The sequence below is a fragment of the Oncorhynchus mykiss genome, chromosome 25, assembly GCF_057628025.1.
Source record: "Oncorhynchus mykiss isolate SJ-2025 chromosome 25, ASM5762802v1, whole genome shotgun sequence".
Lineage (NCBI taxonomy): Eukaryota > Metazoa > Chordata > Actinopteri > Salmoniformes > Salmonidae > Oncorhynchus > Oncorhynchus mykiss.
In genome coordinates, this window is record NC_143046.1 from 28,698,211 (window position 1) to 28,719,354 (window position 21,144).

The following is a 21,144-nucleotide window of genomic DNA, read 5'->3' on the forward strand; positions in this document are numbered from 1 at the left end:
CATCAGAAAAATAATCTTGCTTGAGAGTCCATTAGGTGCCTTTTGGCAAACTCCAAGCGGGCTGTCATGTGCCTTTTACTGAGGAGTGGCTTCCGTCTTGCCACTCTACCAAACCTCGTAAGGATCTGACACTTTTTTCAATTTTCGCCTAAAATGACATACCCAAATCTAACTGCCTGTAGCTCAAGACCTGAAGCAAGCATATGCATATTCTTGACACCATTTGAAAGGAAACACTTTCAAGTTTGTGGAAATGTGAAATTAATGTAGGACAATATACACATTAGATCTGGTGAAAGATAATACAAAGAAACATCTCAAGGATGATCAATGGAAACAGGATGAACCTAAGCTCAATTTGGAGTCTCATAGGAAATGGTCTAAATACTTATGTAATTACGTTTTTTCTGTGCTAGAGCACGATGAGCCAAGTAAAGCCCCCCTGGCCAAACCCTCCTCTAACCCTGAAGATGCTGGGCCAATTGTGCGCTGCCCTATGAGACTCCGGGTCTGTAGTAACACCTCAAGCACTGCAATCCAATGCCTTAGACCACTGCACCACTCGGGTAGCAATGTTATGCAGAATTTGCGGGGAAATATGTATTGAGCAAATATCATCATCAGTAGCAGAAAATACAAGTATTTTCAATTCTGAAAAACAAATCCCAGTTAAATAAACGCGAGCAAGACGGTAGGGAATTGACGCACATAGGCTTCTACACTTTACACCCTTCCGGCTTTACAACTTTATGGCACAAGACTGGGTCAGACTGGTTCCTTCTTGTGGACATCCCGTCCTTATCACAGCACCATGTTCGGGTTTGTGTCATGCTGTGTACCTTTGAATCTCATATGAAGATGGATATTTCCTTGAAAGTGCAAATTCTGCATGACATTTCAGATGAGGTAATATCTATTTAGGCTGTAAAGGTTTTATCGGTTATAGGTCATCATGGGTATTATATGACTAATGATAAGATTGGATAGACTACATACATACCTGACTCTGATGATCTCTTCAAAAGGTTGATTTATCACCAGTCTGAGTATTAAGATCAGCTAACATCTGTCTGCCTTCAGCCTTACATAATACGGTTTACAATGTAAAAGGTTGATTTATCACCAGTCTGAGTATTAAGATCAGCTAACATCTGTCTGCCTTCAGCCTTACATAATACGGTTTACAATGTAAAAGGTTGATTTATCACCAGTCTGAGTATTAAGATCAGCTAACATCTGTCTGCCTTCAGCCTTACATAATACGGTTTACAATGTAAAAGGTTGATTTATCACCAGTCTGAGTATTAAGATCAGCTAACATCTGTCTGCCTTCAGCCTTACATAATACGGTTTACAATGTAAAAGGTTGATTTATCACCAGTCTGAGTATTAAGATCAGCTAACATCTGTCTGCCTTCAGCCTTACATAATACGGTTTACAATGTAAAAGGTTGATTTATCACCAGTCTGAGTATTAAGATCAGCTAACATCTGTCTGCCTTCAGCCTTACATAATACGGTTTACAATGTAAAAGGTTGATTTATCACCAGTCTGAGTATTAAGATCAGCTAACATCTGTCTGCCTTCAGCCTTACATAATACGGTTTACAATGTAAAAGGTTGATTTATCACCAGTCTGAGTATTAAGATCAACTAACATCTGTCTGCCTTCAGCCTTACATAATACGGTTTACAATGTAAAAGGTTGATTTATCACCAGTCTGAGTATTAAGATCAACTAACATCTGTCTGCCTTCAGCCTTACATAATACGGTTTACAATGTAAAAGGTTGATTTATCACCAGTCTGAGTATTAAGATCAGCTAACATCTGTCTGCCTTCAGCCTTACATAATACGGTTTACAATGTAAAAGGTTGATTTATCACCAGTCTGAGTATTAAGATCAGCTAACATCTGTCTGCCTTCAGCCTTACATAATACGGTTTACAATGTAAAAGGTTGATTTATCACCAGTCTGAGTATTAAGATCAGCTAACATCTGTCTGCCTTCAGCCTTACATAATACGGTTTACAATGTAAAAGGTTGCGGTAACCGTTTTCTTAAAAAGAGCACAGAGCAACCGACTGCAAATAGAATATGCTTTCTGATGAGCCAAATGAATACCCCACAAACAATACTTCACAATCATGCTTTATTCTGGTTGATTTAAAAATCAAATAAAAATTGAATAGAAGGTTAACCTGTTTTAACAGCACTCACACAAGCAGTACATTGTCCTCTTCTCCAGACTAGATGTATTCCACTTTCTTCATTTTAGGAAATGAAACTATACTTTTTCTTTACATTTCTGTCACTTCATCGTAATTAAATATAATTTATTGGTTTTAACTTCAAACAAAAACTTCATTGATTGTCAACACAAATTCTAGCTTAGCACCAGTACAATAAAACTGTACTTTTGCTTGTTAAAATACTGTTTGCAATAAGGGGAGAAAAAGAAACATCTCAGGAAGGATAAAGGGATCCTGAATTGTACATTTCAAATGAAGCACCAACCATACAAAGCAATTTTTCATAAATTGTTTGTCAGATACACAAGAGGTCAAATATATTAATGACTATTAAATTAAGCACAAACAACAGTGTAAATAAAACACACGCCACATAGCACGATGGAGTCCGCCCATAGCCCCATGAGGAGGGATTAGCAAGGCGCAGTAAAACAATACCTATCCTATCCCTCCTGTGAGTCACTCTTATGCAGCAAAGTGAAGGGTGGCAGTCAGAACAGAGGACGTTGGCCTCCCCAGACGCTATGTGGCACTTCTATTCCCACTCCCATCATCTGGTAAGCAGGAGGAGGGAAGAAAACTACAGGGACACCTTTCCATCTGTTGAGATCTGTAAACAAGTATTAATTCTCAACTAAATCAATCCATGATCTGAGGGTAAGAAGCCTACAGGTAGATGCTTGGTGAAATCATGTGCACTGCAAAATGAAAGACAAAAGAAAAGTAACACAAATCGAATGGCCAGATAGCCATTAGCAAACTTGAGAGTGCTGTGTGGTTGAAATGCATTACTGTGGTTCTATGGTTCTGTTAGCTGGGCAGATTGTGTGTCTGTGTGTGTGGGTCCGTGGTCTCTTCTCTGTGGGTCTCTGGGTCTCCCATTTTAACAGAGGAACCATCTGGCCCTGGGGCCTTCCTGCCACTGTTAGCTGGCCTGGCTGTAAGCCTTTTAGCTGCACGCAAGAGTTCACCGAGATAAAAGCCTTGGATTATCTCCCACCCAAAAATATTATCTTTCCTTCAGGAACAAACAAACTGAACAAAACCACAAAAATAAAATCCTAAACATAATCCATCCCTTGCCACACGAATACATTAATACCAAATGCGATCACTCTCATGGCAAGATATACATATAGTACCATATACATACAGAATCATAAAAAAGATCGTTCCAGAATATTTCTTGGGTCCTGAAAAATACCTACAGATTGGAACCTGAAATCTGCTCTCCAGCACCGAGCACCCACACCCATCCTCAAGGTGGTGCTGCCTTGACCCCCATTTCTCCTCAATGTGGAAGTCCCAGGTCATTAGTGAGGTGTGTTCTTCCCAGTGGTGTAGACCAGTGGAGGCTGCTGAGGGGAGGACGGCTCATAATAATGGCCGGTAACGGAGCAAATGGAATGGCATTAAACACATGTAAACCATGTGTTTGATGCATTTGATACCATTCCACAAATTCCACTCCAGCCTTTATCACGAGCACATAGTCCCCAATTAAGGTGCCACCAGCCTCCTGTGGCGTAGACATTGTTTGGTATTACCATACCACAACCACCATTACAACGGCTGCAGCCTCCCAACATAGTTAATTTTAATCTGCTGCTTGCGGGAGGTTAGGGTGAGACTGAGGACGTGTAAGGGAACAGTTGGGATGTGTGAGGGGCTGTGAGAGAGCAGGGGGGGCTACCGACTGCAGGGCGTGGCTGTATCCATCCTGTCCCCTTCCTCCTCCCCCTCGTCCTCCTGTAGGATGTGAATGGAGGAACCCAGCAGTCCCTGGAGCTCCGGGACACAGCGGACCAGCTCCACCGGCCCCTCTCCCTCTTCCTGAGGCTGTGCAGAGGCTGTGCTCACCTGGCTGACAGACACCTGCCTACACATCTCTGTTCGCGACAGGCTCACCACCTCCAAGTGCGGGTACCGCGCCCGGAATATCCGGGAAGACATCTTCAGCCGCTTCAGGACGTCCGTCAACAGGAACCAATTGCAAAAGCTGTCAGGGACAAACGTAGGGTTGGTATTAGAACTAGCTGAGCCTATCCAACAAGCTGATTGCTGAAGAGCGGTTTGAAGGATTTCAAAAGGTGCTTCGGGGTTTAAAATAGTAAGGAACGAAAAGCACTGGATTATGGGTGGAAAAGCTGGGACTGTGTGTGTGAATGATTGTGTTGACAGGTGATTTTCTGCTCTGGTGTTGACTCACCCCTGGGTTAATGACACTTGGACATGGTAACAGGGTAAGAGGGGCTCCGAAGAGAACTCAAACATGAGACAGTCCCTATCAGAGTCTCTCTCCTTCCTTCCCTCGTCCTCCTCCTCCACCCGCTGAGAGAGCAGGAAGTCCCAGCATGCCTCCTGGCCATTCTCTGAAAATGTAGTGACGTGAGCTCAGGACGGCCAGGAGAACTTGATTCACCTTTGTTCTAAGGACAATAAGCCTCTTGTTTCACCATGGGCTTAAGGCTCCCCCTAGTGGACTGTCCTGTTCATACCAACCACACTACGCATTCTAATCACGGCATATACAAGTCATAGCACAGATAAGAGTGGATACATAGCAGTGGATGCAGAGGTCAATGGTGAGGAAAAGAAACCAATCAAACTAAGGCTTTTTACCAAACACGGAGCTGCTGTAGAAGTCCCATGGCAGACTGGGGTCCTGGTCACTTCTCCCCTCCAGGTCTGTGAAGTATTCTGAAACAAAGCAGATCCAGGGTCAGATTAAAACTCCACCAAGCACTCCTCTGTGATGTTCAGAAAAGGACAGACTGATGTGTGTCGCAGGGGTCACAAGTGATGATGACAGGTTAGAGTACCTTTGAGGAAGGTCTTCATGCTGGGGCTCTGGGCCAGTTTGACCGCCGTCTGTCCGGAGTAGGTAGCCAGGGTGGGGTCAGCCCCGTGGTTCAGCAGCATCCACAGCTCAGGTAGGTTATCACTGGCTACTGCGTCATGGATGGGCCTGAAAATATACAATAACACGTGTTACTTTTCTCATTTCATCAACATACATATCAACAGCATTACAACGGATCTCATATAAGCCAAGCGTGAATGTCCAGAATGAAAGTCCTTTATTGCAGGCATAACCATTCAGCTCAGGAGTGTATGGCATACAATATGCTCTCCAAGTCCGAGCCCTTATTAAGTGTTCAGAAGTCATTAGACGCCCACCGTGTTCCGTCCTGGGCGCTGCAATTGACGTCGGCCCCGTGTTTCAGCAGCACCTGGACGATGTGGCTCCAGCCTCGAGAGCACGCCTCGTGGAGAGCCGTGTAACCTGCGTTGTCACGCCGATTGACCTCCCGCACATCTTTTTCCAGACAGTAGAGCACCACGTCCTGCAGGAGGGACAGCAGGGGTTTAACATCACAATATATAATACAATATATATATATTATATGTAAATAACACTTGTCTTTTCCTGCTAGCACTGACTGATCCATTTTTTGTTGTTGATTGATTTTATTATTATATTGTCCTGTATCTTCAGGATGCCCAGCACACTTGGACTTATAAGACACTCTATTTGCTGTGGCAAAAATAAATAAGTGAAGTCTATTTATGTTCACGTACACTACATGGCCAAAGGTATGTGGACACCTGCTGGTCGAACATCTCATTCTAAAATCATGGGCGTTAATATGGAATTGGTCCCCACTTTGCAGCTTTAACAGCCTCCACTCTTCTGGGAAGGCTTTCCACTAGATGTTGGAACATTGCTGAGGGGACTTGTTTCCATTCAGCCACAGAACATTAATGAGGTCGGGCACTGATGTTGGGCGATTATGCCTGGCTTGTTACAATTCATCCCAAAGGTGTTCGATGGGGTTGAGGTCAGGGCTCTGTGCAGACCAGTCAAGTTCTTTCACACCAATCTTGACAAACGATTTCTGTATGGACCTCACTTTGTGCACGGGAGCATTGTCATGCTGAAACAGGAAAAGGCCTTCCCAAAATTGTTGCCACAATGTTGGAAGCACAGAATCGTCTAGAATGTCATTGTATGCTGTAGTGTTAATATTTCCCTATACTGTAAATAAAGGGCCTAGCCCAAACCATGAAAAACAGCCCCATACCATTGTTCCTCCACCAAACTTACAGTTGGCACTATGCATTCGGGCAGGTAGCGTTATACTGGCATCTGCCAAACCCAGATTCGTCCGTCGGAGTGCCAGATGGTGAAGCGTGATTTATCACTACAGAGAACGCGTTTCCACTGTTGGCGAGCTTTACACCACTCCAGCCGTGTGGCTGAAATAGCCAAATCTACTAATTTGATGGGGTGTCCACAGTCTTTTGGCCATGTAGTGTATAACATACTGATTTTGCTGATAACTATTTAATTGAAAATGTCTTTACTATTGATGACCGTGATATATAGTATAACTAGCTATCTTAAGATGAGTACACTAACTAACTGTAAGTCACTCTAGATAAGAGCGCCTGCTAAATTATTCAAATGTAAATGTAATGTGTGATAAACTGAAACATCATTGGATTAGGGTCTGGTATGGGGTATGGGGCCCACCACACCGGAGTAATGGTAGGGCGAAATGCGCTGAGGATGAATGCAGGCAGGTGATTGGGTGGAGCAGTAGAGCAGTACCAGGTAGCCCAATCGGGCAGCTCTTTGTAGCAGAGTCTCCCCGGCGTTCTTGTTGACAATGAGCCGGCGAACCTCTGGAGGAACAGGTCTGCTAGGGGGAGACTCTGGTACCCCTCCCCTCCCTGAGGTCCCCTTCTTACTGGCTGGAGGGGAGGACGAGCACTTAGGGGTAGCCTGGAGGCCTGCTGGTTTCTTAGCGTCGGGGCTGTCGTCATCCGTTGCCACAGAGGCAGGGCGCTTTCCCAAGCTGCAACGTTTGGTCTTGAGCTGCTTAAAAAAATAAACATTTTTCAGGGTAATGAGAAAGTAATGTGTGACGGAGAGTCACAGCAAGGACGAATGGCCTCACTGCGCTGGAGGAAATCAGCTGCCAGAGCACAAAAAAAATGTAATATGTTGTAGTAGCGATTTGCGCCACAAGGGGGAACCATGAGCTAAGCCTTTAGGCTCATCACAGCACACTAAATCTCACAACAAGGATCTATTTGGCAGGAAACACAAAGTCCAGACCTATGGCCTCTGCGATGGATGCCGCTGAACTTCCTACCTTCTTGGGCTCATCTGTGTCACTCAAGTGCTTGCTCTTGAACTTCCTCTTCCCAGAGGGTTTGTCGCTGGGCTCTGGGGAGGCCTCTCTCTCCGGGCGCCGCACCGACCCTGAGCGGGTGAACGAGGGCCTCCTGGGATCAGGCTCTGGGCTGGTGCCACGGCAGGTCAGAGTGGCACTGAGGCGTGGGTACATGGCAGCCGTCAAATCTACAGAAACACAGCAAATATTTACTCAATGGTTCTAAGCAGTGTATTGGATGTTATTTAAACATGTTGTGTACCGACAGACTAATATGAAGCTACAAGACAAGAAAACAATGAGACCAGAACCAAAGCCCCATCACATTAAACATGCCTTCCATCTCTCCTGAAGTGTGCCATGCTAAATAAACGGTGGGTTAACAGCACTTTAAGGATATATGGATGTTTTAACATAATAAGCTGCAAATAGTGGGAAGCTCCTGCATACGAAACCAGTTACACTGTATACAGTTCTATTCAGTCATTCAACTCGTACCAACTTTGCCTTGTGTAAGGCCCACTGTGACATTAACCACATCCAGACAAACCTGCAGCTGCTTCTATTTGTTCCATTTCCAGGTGAACAGTACCTGATTCAGATTGAGTGCCCTGCCTGGTGGTGACAGATCTCTCCTCCCCCTCTCCGTCTCCATCCCTGTCCTTCCCCGTGATGTACTCCCCATTCTGGTATTTCCTGTTCCGGCAGCGGGACCGTTTCTTGTGTTTGAGGGCGTCTCCCTCAGTGCTGGGGGCGGGTCTGGCCTTGCCCTGGGCTGCCTTCTCAGGCAGGGGGTTGGTGCGCGGTCTGCCCCTGGGCCGGCGGGCAGGCTGGAGAGGAGGGGCTGTAGGGGAGTGGGGGAGATTTGGGGGAGGTGGAGGAGCAAAGCCCCAGTCGTCCAGCCAAGCCTCATCACCCCTCCGTCGGCCCCTCCTCAGCCTGGGGGTGGAGCTCTCTGAGCACGCTGGCTCCTTATTGGGTCTTGCAGGGCTGCTGAAGGGGACTGGGGTCTCAGAGCACTGGGGACTGGGGAGAGGACTGCTCCCATTACCTGTGAAACCTACTTCAAAACCTACTGCAAAACAACGTGGGCAGAGGAATCATAATAAAGGATTTGTGATTAGATCTTTGGCTGATGTAGTATGTGAAGTTCTAATCTATCAGAAGAGACAGAAATACCTGGTTTGTTGTGAGCACTCTGCTTGTTATCAGTGGTGCTGGTCTTCTCCCTGCTAGTGTTCTCTCCCTCCTCCCTGTGTGGGGATGGTTCAGCCAGCGACAGACTGTGCTCCAGTACAGGTGCACATGGCTTCTTCTGTGGCAACACACAAGGGACAGAGTGAGAGCACTAAATGGGCCATTCAGGCAATTGCTCGTAAAGCTTTGATGGTAACGGAGAGCATATGGACTGTATAAGCACTGAATTGCCTTTGTATTTCAATCAGTATACTTTAATCATAATACAGACAGGTAAGTTGATGGGTGGTTGATATTTCACATATTTTTTCCAATTCTGCTTCATTATAAATGCGGACAAATGTGTCAAGTGTGTGAATGTAATACCCGTCTTTCTTTGTTCAACCAACAAAACAGAATAATGTCATTGTACAACACATAATCAAAACAACACACCTTGATGGAATTGTAAATATTACAAAAGCAGAATAACAACTTACCTTTTTGGGACGTGGTTCTTTCTTAACTGGAGTGGTCTCTTGGCCTGGCTTTTTCTTCACTGGCACTACAGCCTTCTTTGAAGGGTCCAGTGATGACTTCTCCTTTGCCGGCTTCCTTGGGCTAGGGGGCTTCTTCTGTTTGGTGAAGGCAGCTATTGGTTTGGTGGGAGACTCCTCTTTAGTTCCATTGGTCTTCTTCTCCACCTCGGCTAACCCTGCACACTGGCCAGTGAGGATGGATAGGGCAATCCCCTCCAATTTAGCACGGGGATCGAGACCAGCAGGGGCCATATTCTCCTCCTTCACCGTTCCTCCCTCCAACTCCTGGGCTAATTTGCTGTCCATCCTGTTTCTGTTAGCTGAACCACTACTTCCAAAGACCTGTATCTCTTTTCCACCTGCCTGCTCCCCCAGTTTAACATGTTTCTCAGAGCTCTTTTCTCTGCACTCAGAGACACCCGTTTTCTCAAGTTTGTTCATAACTTGTGTGGAATACCCTTTAGAGGAAAGTGTCTCTTTGTTCTCCACAGATCTGATAGGTGGACATCCAAAGGCAGCAGTCTGACGGAACAATGTGTCCTGGCCCATTGTGTGGGAGCTCACCACAGCCTTTCTGGATGCCATAGGCGATAGATGGCAGTATCCCTCGCCAGTCAATGCAGTGTTCTCTAGAGCTTTTTGCTTCACTATGGACTCAAGGTTGGACAGCGGGGACATTCTGGACAGGCTTTGATGGGCACTCTGAAATTTGGGACCTTCTGAACCTGTGGCCCCCTTGACTTTGGGAGTCCCTTGACTGATCTTTCTCTGAACAGAAGCACCTTGGTAAGGAAGAAGTGGTGGTTGCTGCCATAATGGCTTGACGACAGTGAGGGAGTATGGGATTGCTGCTTTGACACTTGTAGATTTCTGATAAGAGTGTGAGTTGGTAGAGCCGGGCAGAGCTGTGGAGAAAGCTCCCTTAAAGGGACAGCTTTCTGTTACAGCTGGGCTGGTACTGTTAGGGTGCTTGATACCATGAACGTGCTGGTTGCTCTTTGTCATGAACAATGCCTTCTTTCCCCTTGTGGCCAGGTGTTCCCCTTGGTCAATGATAGAGATAGTCTCTTGTCTAGCGAAAGTCTGGAACTCGTCCTCAAAGGACCCCTTCCCATCTTTGCTACGTAGGGTGGAAGCAAGTATGGGGCTGGCCACACCTACATAGGTTCCTGGGAGGTTATTAATAGGGCCTTGAGAGCAACCTTTGACCCAGGATGATTTGGGTTCCAAACCCTGGTGATTTAGGGGCCTGCTGCTCTGCTTCTGATAAGCCCCATTTCTGTGGGTGTCGGGTAGGATTGGGTATGGCCTCTTTGGATGGAGGGCAACTTTCTGACATGCCTCGTTATGGAGATGCTCTGTGGTGGCAACTGTGTTTGGAGGGTCTTTGACCGCTTTTGGCCTCTTCGACTTGGCGGACAGGTCGAGGGGCACGTCCCTTGCTTCAGTCGGGCAAGTGACTGCATGGTCCTTAGCAGCAGACGAAGCCTTCAGTTTTAGAAAGCCTACAGATGTCTTGTCTGCACTGCGGTGCGAAGGGCCTTTCTCCACATGGTTCAGCAGCCTGCCCTGAGTGGTGATGCTGGCCAGTGAAGGGCCACAGCAGATGGCAGCGGTGGGAGACAATGTGAAGCGGGTTGGTGGGGCAGAGCCTAATGCTGGGAGAGTGATAGTGGGAGAGGCCACCACTGAGGCGATGGAGGATTTCTGCTCCCCTCCAGCTTTGGAGCTCTTGCTACTGGACGTCGACTTACATTTGAGTTTGTGTGTTGCGGTGGGTGTTTTCTTTTCAAGCGCTGGACTTCGACCCACTGAGAAGTGATATGGATAGGTCCGCAGCAGTGGTGCCACGCCAGCAGCTGCGCTTTGTGGTTGACTCCCCTTCTGAAACTGGCTGCCTGTGGCTTCTCGCAATGCTGCGATCTGACCCAATGCGGGTGGAAGAGTGATTTTGCAGAGTGGGGATGAAAAGTTAGTGGAGGGAAGAAAAGCAACAGGCGGGCCTGGTTTAAATAGTGTTGAGCACTGAAAACCAGCTGGAAGACCAATCACTGGCTGGGTCTGAGTATGTGGTTTCTTATTGGACATCACACTGCTGTGACTTGGGTTAACTAGGTCCTCAGGGCTGTTCTTTGTACCACACGGCCACTGATGTGTGGGAACGACCCCAGCACCATCAGCCTTGGGTTTAGGGACCTCTGATCTCTTCTTGTCGGCTCTCTTGTCAGAGCTAATGAGGGGAGGGCCTGACGTTGGAGCATTGTTGTGTTCTTGCGGGGGATGGACAACTGGGCAATGGTTGAAGTTGCTAGGGTCTGAACAGACGTTGATCTGCGTTTTACAGTCTGTTGCTGTGGTGGTCTTATTTGGCTGACTGAGGGGCACATCTCCTCTGAGCTCAGGGGGCAGCGTCTGAGGGGGATTCCCCACCATGCTCGCAGACACTTTAATGGGAGCACCGATCTCTCGGCTCACCGTGCCTCCATCCCCTACATTCATTGGAGTGGGATCCACCTAGATAACAAGAAAGGTACATAAAGCCCATGTTCACTGCTCATGCATATATCTCTCAGGTAAAGCACCATAGCATAATCTGTGAAGCATACAGCTCACTCAGTCAGTGATCAGGCACAACAATTACCTGCATATGCGTTTCCTTAACACAACATTTCTTAGGTGTAGTTGACCTCAGGTCTGCAGCAAGGTCTTCCTCTGTATAGGATGCTATGCTGTTGAATGAGCATATTTTCATTAACATAAAACAAAGCTGTAACTGCATTAGATTATAAAAAACAATGTCAAACATTCTGGAAAAGAGACAATTGTACAGATATTGCATTAATTTTCATCATGGTAACATTGGCTAATAAAACCGAAACTGGTCAAAATGGCTGATTATTTTTAGCTCATGAGTCTTGTCATAGGAGAGGTTAGAAAAATATTAGTAACCTTGTAGTGTTGTGAAACCGTTTAGCCAGCCTACTGCTAACACTACCAAATATTCATAAAAGTAGTACACATTTATGTTAAGTTGGCACATTTAGGCTAGACATAATTGTTTAACGATTTTCGGGGGATTTGTTGAGAAAGTGCTTGATTGTTTTCTATGTGTAAAGGCTTGCACATGCATCACACTCAATGTGGATGTAGCGTTCGTCTGCCGATCATTCAGCGCATTTAGGGACCACCCGCTGTAGACGTCTGACTGCCGACACTGAACACACTCGATTCGCAAATTACATTCAGAGGTGCTAAGTACTCTCAGCCAGCAAACACTATTGGTGTGTCTCAGCCCAAAGAGAAGCTTGATGACGAGAGATGTCACTGTCCTCAGTGTCACACTCCAGGAAGGCTTGGATGTTGAAGTAAAAATATATGTTATATATTACTTTACTTTTTTTACTCTTTGGTATGTTATTCTTATAAAGAAAAATGCAATATTGGTACAAGGCATATTTGCCAATAACTTTCACTTACTCTATATTTATATTTTGTAGTTGAGCTATGAGTAGGCCTATTTGCATGGACATAAAGAACATTGGTGTTGATGGTTTGCCCTCGACTCGGGCCGGGATGATACCAGTATCATAAAACGTGTTAGTATCGAGGAAACAAAACAACGAAGCAGATTTGACTTCTTTAGGAGAACAGCCCTAATGTTGGAAACAAACATCATTATGTTGTCATCCAGAGTGATATGTATTTATTTTCCAAGCTACCGCACACAATATTTAAATAAAGTGGTTTTTATTTTTTTTAATTCCATGGAAAAAATATTGCGATACTGGTATCGTCACAACCCTACTCTTAGCCAAGGGAAATTGGCACATATTGCTTTAAAGATGGAAACCATATTTTATGACATCTCTCACAGTTCTCCTTAGTGTTGAACGGATGGACTCGGTCAGTGCTGACCAAGTCATGCATGCTGCAGCACAGTGGACTGTCTGAGACCACAGAGAGAAGAATAAACATGGGAAGCAGGTGGCGGTAGCATTCTGAAATCCCTATACCAAACTCATTCAAGCGGCCTCAACCCTCAACCCATTTCCAGCTCATTTAAGAAATCAATCCAAGAGTCAATGGGAAGAGTACCTGAGGAATAACGTCATATAGTGTAATTCAAATTCTTAACTACAGATACTCTATTATCAAGAATGAATCCTACAGTTGATACATCTCAAAGCAAGGGAGAGTAAAGAAGACTCAAAATGCAAGTCTAGCTTCTGTATCCCTGCCATGATGCCCACATTCCAAAGTAAAGAGAGCAGTTAGCAATGACATCTCATCAGATAGGCCAGGAGACTATAACAAGGGCCATATACATCAAAACTATGAAATAACACATATGGAATCATGTAGAAACCAAAAAAGTGTTAAACAAATCTAAATATATTTTAGATTTTAGATTCTTCAAAGTAGCCACTCTTTGCTTTGATGACAGCTTTGCACACTATTGGCATTCTCTCAACCAACTTCACCTGGAATGCTTTTCCAACAGTCTTGAAGGACTGGGCACTTGTTGTCTGTTTTTCCTTCACTCTGCAGTCCAACTCATCCCAAACCATCTCAATTGGGTTGAGGTCGGGTGATTGTGGAGGCAGGTCATCTGATGCAGCACTCCATCACTCTCCTTCTTGGTCAAATAGCCCTTACATAGCCTGGAGGGGTGTTGGGTCATTGTCCTGTTGAAAAACAAATGATAGCCCCACTAAGCGCAAACCAGATGGGATGGCGTTACGTTGCAGAATGCTGTGGCAGCCATGCCAGTTGAGTGTGCCTTGAATTCTAAATAAATCACTGAGTGTCACTAGCAAAGCACCACCTTGCCATCACACATCTTCGTCCATGCTTCACGGTGGGAACCACACATGCAGAGATAATCCGTTCACCTACTCTGCGTCTCAGAAAGACACGGCAGTTGGAAACAAAAATCTTACATTTGGACTCATCAGACCAAAGGACAGATTTCCACCGGTCTAATGTCCATTGCTCGTGTTTCTTGGCCCAAGCAAGTCTCTTCTTCTTATTGGTGTCCTTTAGTAGTGGTTTATTTGCAGCAAATCAACCATGAAGGCATGATTCATGCAGTCTCCCCTGAACAGTTGATGTTCAGATGTGTCTGTTACTTGAACTACATTAAGCATTTATTTGGGCTGCAATTTCAGAGGCTGGTAACTCTAATTAACTTATCCTTTGCAGGAAAGGTAACTCTGGATCTTCCTTTTCCTGTGGTGGTCCTCATGAGAGTCAGTTTCGCCATTGCGCTTGATGTTTTTTTGCGTCTGCACTTGAAGAAACCTTCAAAGCTCTTGAAGTTTTCCATATTGACTGACCTTCATGTCTTAAAGTAATGATGGACTGTCGTTTTGTTTTGCTTATTTGAGCTGTTCTTGCCATAATATGGACTTGGTATTTTACCAAATAGGGCTATCTTCTGTATACCACCCCTACCTTGTCACAACACAACTGATTTGCCTAAAACGCATTACGAAGGAAATAAATTCCACAAATTAACACCTGTTAATTGAAATGCATTCCAGGTGACTACATCATGAAGCTGGAGAATGACAAGAGTATGCAAAGCTGTCATCAAGGCAAAGGATGGCTACTTTGAAGAATCTCTAATCTAAAATATATTTTGATTTGTTTAACACTTTTTTGGTTACTACATGATTCCATATGTGTTATTTCAGTTTTGATGTCTTCACTATTATCCTACAATGTAGAAAATAGTACAAATAAAGAAAAACCCTTGAATGAGTTGGTGTCCAAACTTTTGACTGGTACTGTAAGTATTCCCACCCGAGTCAATACTTTGTATACTGAACAAAAATATTTACTCAACATGCAACAATTTCAACGATTTTACTGAGTTATAGTTCATATAAGGAAATCAGTCAATTGAAAAAAATTAATTTGCCCATAATCTATGGATTTCACGAGACTGGGAATACAGATATGCATCTATTGGTCACAGATACCAGATACCATGGATCAGAAAACCAGTCAGTATCTGGTGTAACCACCATTTGTCTCATGCAGCTCGACACATCTCCTTCACATAGAGTTGATCAGGCTGTTGATTTTGGCCTGTGGAATATTGTCCTACTCCTCTTCAATGGCTGTGCGAAGTTGCTGGATATCCAGAGCATCCCAAACATGGTATATAGGTGACATGTCGAGTATGGCAAGTATGCAGGTCAGGTAAGAACTGGGACATTTTCAGCTTCCAGAAATTGTGTACAGATCCTTGCAACATGGGGCTGTGCATTATCATGCTGAAACATGAGTTGATGGCAGCGGATGAATGGCACGACAATGGCCCTCAGAATCTCGTCACGATATCTCTGTGCATTAAAATTGTCATCAATAAAATGCAAATGTGTTGTGCCCATACCATAACCCCACCATGGGGCACTCTATTCACAACGTTGACATCAGCAAACTGCTCACCCACACAAGCCATACATGTAGTCTGCAGTTGTGAGGCCGGTTGGACGTGCTGCCAAATTCTCTAAAATTACGGAGGTGGCTTATGGTAGAGAAATGAGCATTCAATTCTCTGGCGACAGCTCTGGTGGACATTCCTGCAGTCAGCATGCCAATAGCACGCTCGCTCAAAACTTGAGACGTCTGTGGCATTGTGTTGTGTGACAAAACTACAAAATATGCTTTTTGCACATTTTGGAAAATGTCAGGGATCTTTTATTTCAGCTCATGAAACATGGGACCAACACTTTGCATGTTGTGTTCATATTTTTGTTCAGTTTACATACACTGAGTGTACAAAAGATTAAGAAACACTTGCTCTTTCCATGACATAGACTGACCAGGTCAAACTAGGATCCCTTATTGAGGTCACTAGTTAAATCCACTTCAAATCAGTGTAGACGAAGGGCAGGAGACAGGCTAACGAATGATTTTCAAGCATTGAGACATGGACTGTGTATGTGTGCCATTCAGAGGGTGAACGGCAAGACAAAAGATTGAAGTGCCTTTGATTGGGGTATGGTAGCAGGTGCCAGGCGCACCAGTTTGAATGTGTCAAGAACTGCAACGCTACTAGGTTTTTCATGCTAAACAGTTTCCTGTGTGTATCAAGAATGGTCCACCACCCAAAGGACATACAGGCAACCCAACTGTGGGAAGCATTGGAGTCAACATGGACAACCATCCCTGTGGAACGCTTGACAACTTGTAGAGTCCATGCCCTGATGAATCGAGGCTGTTCTGAGGGCAAAAGAGAGGGTGCAACTAAATATTACAAAGGTGTTTTTAATGTTTTGCATACTCAGTGTATATTTTGTACCCAATAAAGAAAATCTATTACGGGTCAACATGTAAATATTTCTCCCAGGTTTGATCAAAGCTCATAATTATTGATCTGACTGACTTTTAATTTCGCCTGCCTCTTTGCAATCATGTACAGATTTTTTTTCCTGTTACAGTGGGGCAAAAAGTATTTAGTCAGCCACTCATTGTGCAAGTTCTCGCACTTAAAAAGATGAGAGAGGCCTGTAATTTTCATCATAGGTACACTTCAACTATGACAGACAAAATGAGAAAAAAAATCCAGAAAATCACATTGTAGGATTGTTAATGAATTTATTTGCAAATGATGGTGGAAAATAAGTATTTGGTCAATAACAAAAGTTTATCTCAATACTTTGTTATATACTCTTTGTTGGCAATGACAGAGGTCAAACGTTTTCTGTAACTCTTCACAAGGTTTCCACACACTGTTGCTGGTATTTTGGCCCATTCCTCCATGTAGATCTCCTCTAAAGCAGTGATGTTTTGGGGCTGTTGCTGGGCAACACAGACTTTCAACTCCCTCCAAAGATTTTCTATGGGGTTGAGATCTGGAGACTGGCTAGGCCACTCCAGGACCTTGAAATGCTTCTTACAAAGCCACTCCTTCGTTGCCCAAGCGGTGTGTTTGGGATCATTGTCATGCTGAAAGACCCAGCCACGTTTCATCTTCAATGCCCTTGCTGATGGAAGGAGGTTTTCACTCAAAATCTCACGATACATGGCCCCATTCATTCTTTCCTTTACACGGATCAGTCGTCCTGGTCCCTTTGCAGAAAAACAGCCCCAAAGCATGATGTTTCCACCCCCATGCTTCACAGTCGGTATGGTGTTCTTTGGATGCAACTCAGCATTCTTTGTCCTCCAAACACGACGAGTTGAGTTTTTACCAAAAAGTTGTATTTTGGTTTCATCTGACCATATGACATTCTCCCAATCTTCTTCTGGATCATCCAAATGCTCTCTAACAAACTTCAGACAGGCCTGGACATGTACTGGCTTAAGCAGGGGGACATGTCTGGCACTGCAGGATTTGAGTCCCTGGCGGCGTAGTGTGTTACTGATGGTAGGCTTTGTTACTTTGGTCCCAGCTCTCTGCAGATCATTCACTAGGTCCCCCCATGTGGTTCTGGGATTTTTGCTCACCGTTCTTGTGATCATTTTGACCCCACGGGGTGAGATCTTGCGTGGAGCCCCAGATCGAGGGAGATTATCAGTGGTCTTGTATGTCTTCCATTTCCTAATAATTGCTCCCACAGTTGATTTCTTCAAACCAAGCTGCTTACCTATTGCAGATTCAGTCTTCCCAGCCTGGTGCAGGTCTACAATTTTGTTTCTGGTGTCCTTTGACAGCTCTTTGGTCTTGGCCATAGTGGAGTTTGGAGTGTGACTGTTTGAGGTTGTGGACAGGTGTCTTTAATACTGATTACAAGTTCAAACAGTTGCCATTAATACAGGTAACGAGTGGAGGACAGAGGAACCTCTTAAAGAATAAGTTACAAGTCTGTGAGAGCCAGAAATGTTGCTTGTTTGTAGGTGACCAAATACTTATTTTCCACCATAATTTGCAAATAAATAAATAAAAAATCCTACAATGTGATTTTCTGGATTTTTTTTCTCATTTTGTCTGTCATAGTTGAAGTGTACCTATGATGAAAATTACAGGCCTCTCTCATATTTTGAAGTGGGAGAACTTGCACAATTGGTGGCTGACTAAATACTTTTTTGCCCCACTGTATGTGTGCAATTATGCAAATTACACCAAAAAATGTTACCACTACATAACTGATATTAATACAGAATCATAAGTAATATTCTAACAATTCATGTGAATGTGATAAAATTATAATCTGTGTGCTCCATTGATGTCTGTTTGTTCGGACATCAATGAACAGTAATGCCTCCCCCAACCCCTCCTTCTGGACCGCCCTAAAACTCAAACCCTGGATGTAAGTATCATATGCACCCACAATCATATGAATCTTGTAGTATTCCTAAATAATGGCACCTTAATGAATATATCTGCCAGAAAGCAACACTTCAAATGCTTTCAGACATCCAGTCAACATACCCTGCGAGGAAAGGTGAGCCACCCCACCCGACAATTAAATGAGACGACTACAAATGGGTCCGTTTATAACTATCCACCAGCAAATATGAGAGCAATGCATCGAGGTGTTAAGATCACTGTAGTTGCCGAAACATACCCGTAACGTAAAACGTGAGTGACAGCCGAGGTAGGCTATGTCTCTCCGCTGAAGTCGGCAAACATGGGCTGGATATAGCTGCAAGTACATAACTGAATATGAGAGGCTTCTGCATTCATTATCGCATAACATCATGTTGCTACTTGCTAATACTGCTAGTTTGTCTTTGTGCTACAGTTAAATCGTCTCATCTGCTGAGTATCCAACTGGAATGCTATGGATGTATTTGATAAACATATATTGTGTCAGTCATGCTGGCAAAACAAAGTCACATCTGTCCCAACTATAATGAGGTGGCTATCCCAGAGTCAATCGGATACGTCTAAAAGAGGAGTCAAATAATCTCCCTCGGACTCCAGACTAGTTACTTGCTCCCGGTCAATGGACTGCACAGCCCTCATGCAGAAAAGAGACGCATCCGTGTGTCAAATCTATATGCTTTTGGTGATGCAGAAAATACAGTCGACGAACGGGGTCGTTTTATTCCACTAGTTCAACTAATCGAGAAATTGGTTCAATCTCTATAAAAACAACATATTCACGCAAAAACTCGGGGCATCCCACTCGCCCAAAGAGATGGAGATCATAAAAGGAAAGGCCGACACTATTGCCTCTCAGGTGAACAGTCAAAACAAATACACATGATCAAAATGGAACCAAATGTATCCTTGATTTTTGAAGCGAGAATTATGCGATAGCAACCAGCATAATAGGCTACAAAGCATGCATTTCCAATATCTACAACGAAACCACTGACTCGAGAATGTATTTTGCCTTACCAAATACTTACATCGTTCATCCGCACTTGCACGATACCCTACTTGCACAATGTGGACAACTACCGTCACATAATCTTGCCAACATCAATCGATAGCCAAATATCACGGAACAAACATTCCAAACTCCAATTACCATATTATTTAATCAATCCATAGACCACGAGGTACAGTGTCCATGACGTATTTTACTGATAAATAACATAATTGAAGAAACGAGGTAAAGATATAATGTTGGACTGTGTTGAATAGACTGAAATTGATTGTATGAGGGATACATTGCACTTTAGCTGACTGTTTCCTTTGCTCATTTTCTGACGAAAAGTATTTCAGAACTAACAGAGGGTAGGGCAACAATCTACACAGAACTTGTAGATGGATACTGTAATGTGCACCATACACAATAAGGAAAACCAAATGTAACTCAGGTTCAAAATACCACGAAAAAATGTCAGATCGCTGCGCAGCAAAGTCTCCGCGAAGCCAGTATTGGTCTGCATTACACAGTGCTATGCATGTTTAGACAGGCTACTGTATTTATCTCCGGCCGTGCGACACAAAATGTTGATTTGACTGTCTTTCATCGGCCCTTACCGAACCGCTTCTGTGTTCAAAGACATGCATGAGTCCGACCCGAACCGAGTCGTCTCGTCCCCGATACTGAATAATTCGAAGGGTACTTAGCAAGCAAGATAACGATGTCAAATGGCACAAACAATTACAAACCCGTTCGTCCAGGGTGTAAATGAACAGTATATATCGCGGCTCCGGCGAGAATCAAGTCTTTCGTTCTTGTAGGTTGCTGTTCACTAATCTCGACGGTTTTCGGTTCTGAAAGTCCGGGGGGTTTTGTCAAGACAGTCCGTACCGTATCTCGGTCTACGGTCTGGTGGGAGAGAAGGGGCAGAAGGTGGACTGATAGTCTGGGATTTGTAGTGTTTGGCTACCCACGCGCAAACTATACAAATCCTGTGGTGGGAGGAGTACAAACTGCAAGTACCAGCATGCAACGAAGTACTCCAGCCGCTCAAGGGGAAAGGGGGATCGCAGCGGTGCGCTAAACTGAAAAAGCTTACCGAAGTAACAAAGTGAAAATTGACATTTTCATCATAAAGACACCGATTTATAATGAATGAATGCAGGAATAACAATCATTCATAATCCAATGAATGGAAGTACCCCTGCGGATGGTTGCTTTATGGACTAAAGAGGGCCAACAAAAAAAAGTGAGAGGTATTGGTTCAAAGGAATTAACACGAGGGGGCCGAGATCCTGTCGGGTGTGTGAAGGGGAAATACTCACATTTCACGGTTTAGTTATGTTATGGAGTCCCCATCATTATCATACTGTAGCCTTTATGGATTTGATGTATGGTCAAAGAATATAGCCTTGTTGTAGGCGGCAGAAATCTATTTGGACAGACTTTCATATAAAACATAAAACATTACATTTTGACGAGAAGAATTAGGAAAAATATGACCACACTATATTATCACCCCTCGAGGCCCAGTTGTACACGCCCTGCTTACACTACTTAACAATGCACATTGCCCCTCACTGCCTCTCCTTTGACAACCAGGCCTCCAATCAACTTGTACTTCAAACATCCAAACACTGACCTTGATCAATGCCCTGAATTACAACCCCCTTTCTCACCTATTCCAGGCATCCACCTTAAATTTCAATCCCCTCCC

The 21,144-nt window shown here is 44.3% G+C and overlaps 1 protein-coding gene across 13 annotated transcripts in view; it reads right to left on the reverse strand.

Annotated features, from left to right (window-relative positions):
• Positions 1–2,138: 2,138 nt before the first annotated feature.
• Positions 2,139–21,144, reverse strand: part of LOC110504930 (BCL-6 corepressor-like protein 1) — a 29,654-nt gene continuing 10,648 nt past the window's right edge. For 3 of the 13 annotated variants that reach the window (XM_036969908.2, XM_036969914.2, XM_036969912.2), the window contains 11 exons: positions 11,795–11,882; positions 9,115–11,667; positions 8,618–8,753; positions 8,031–8,513; positions 7,418–7,626; positions 6,871–7,140; positions 5,436–5,602; positions 5,078–5,223; positions 4,878–4,955; positions 4,465–4,627; positions 2,139–4,254 (listed from right to left, as the gene is read on the reverse strand). In XM_036969908.2, coding sequence (XP_036825803.2) covers positions 3,945–4,254; positions 4,465–4,627; positions 4,878–4,955; positions 5,078–5,223; positions 5,436–5,602; positions 6,871–7,140; positions 7,418–7,626; positions 8,031–8,513; positions 8,618–8,753; positions 9,115–11,667; positions 11,795–11,882 — 4,603 coding nt within the window. In that variant the 3' untranslated portion in view covers positions 2,139–3,944. Of the gene's footprint in view, positions 4,255–4,464; positions 4,628–4,877; positions 4,956–5,077; positions 5,224–5,435; positions 5,603–6,870; positions 7,141–7,417; positions 7,627–8,030; positions 8,514–8,617; positions 8,754–9,114; positions 11,668–11,794; positions 11,883–20,176; positions 20,385–21,144 lie in introns of those variants that run through there. The other 10 variants (XR_016491622.1, XR_016491623.1, XM_090219587.1 and 7 more) reach the window with 7 other exon arrangements.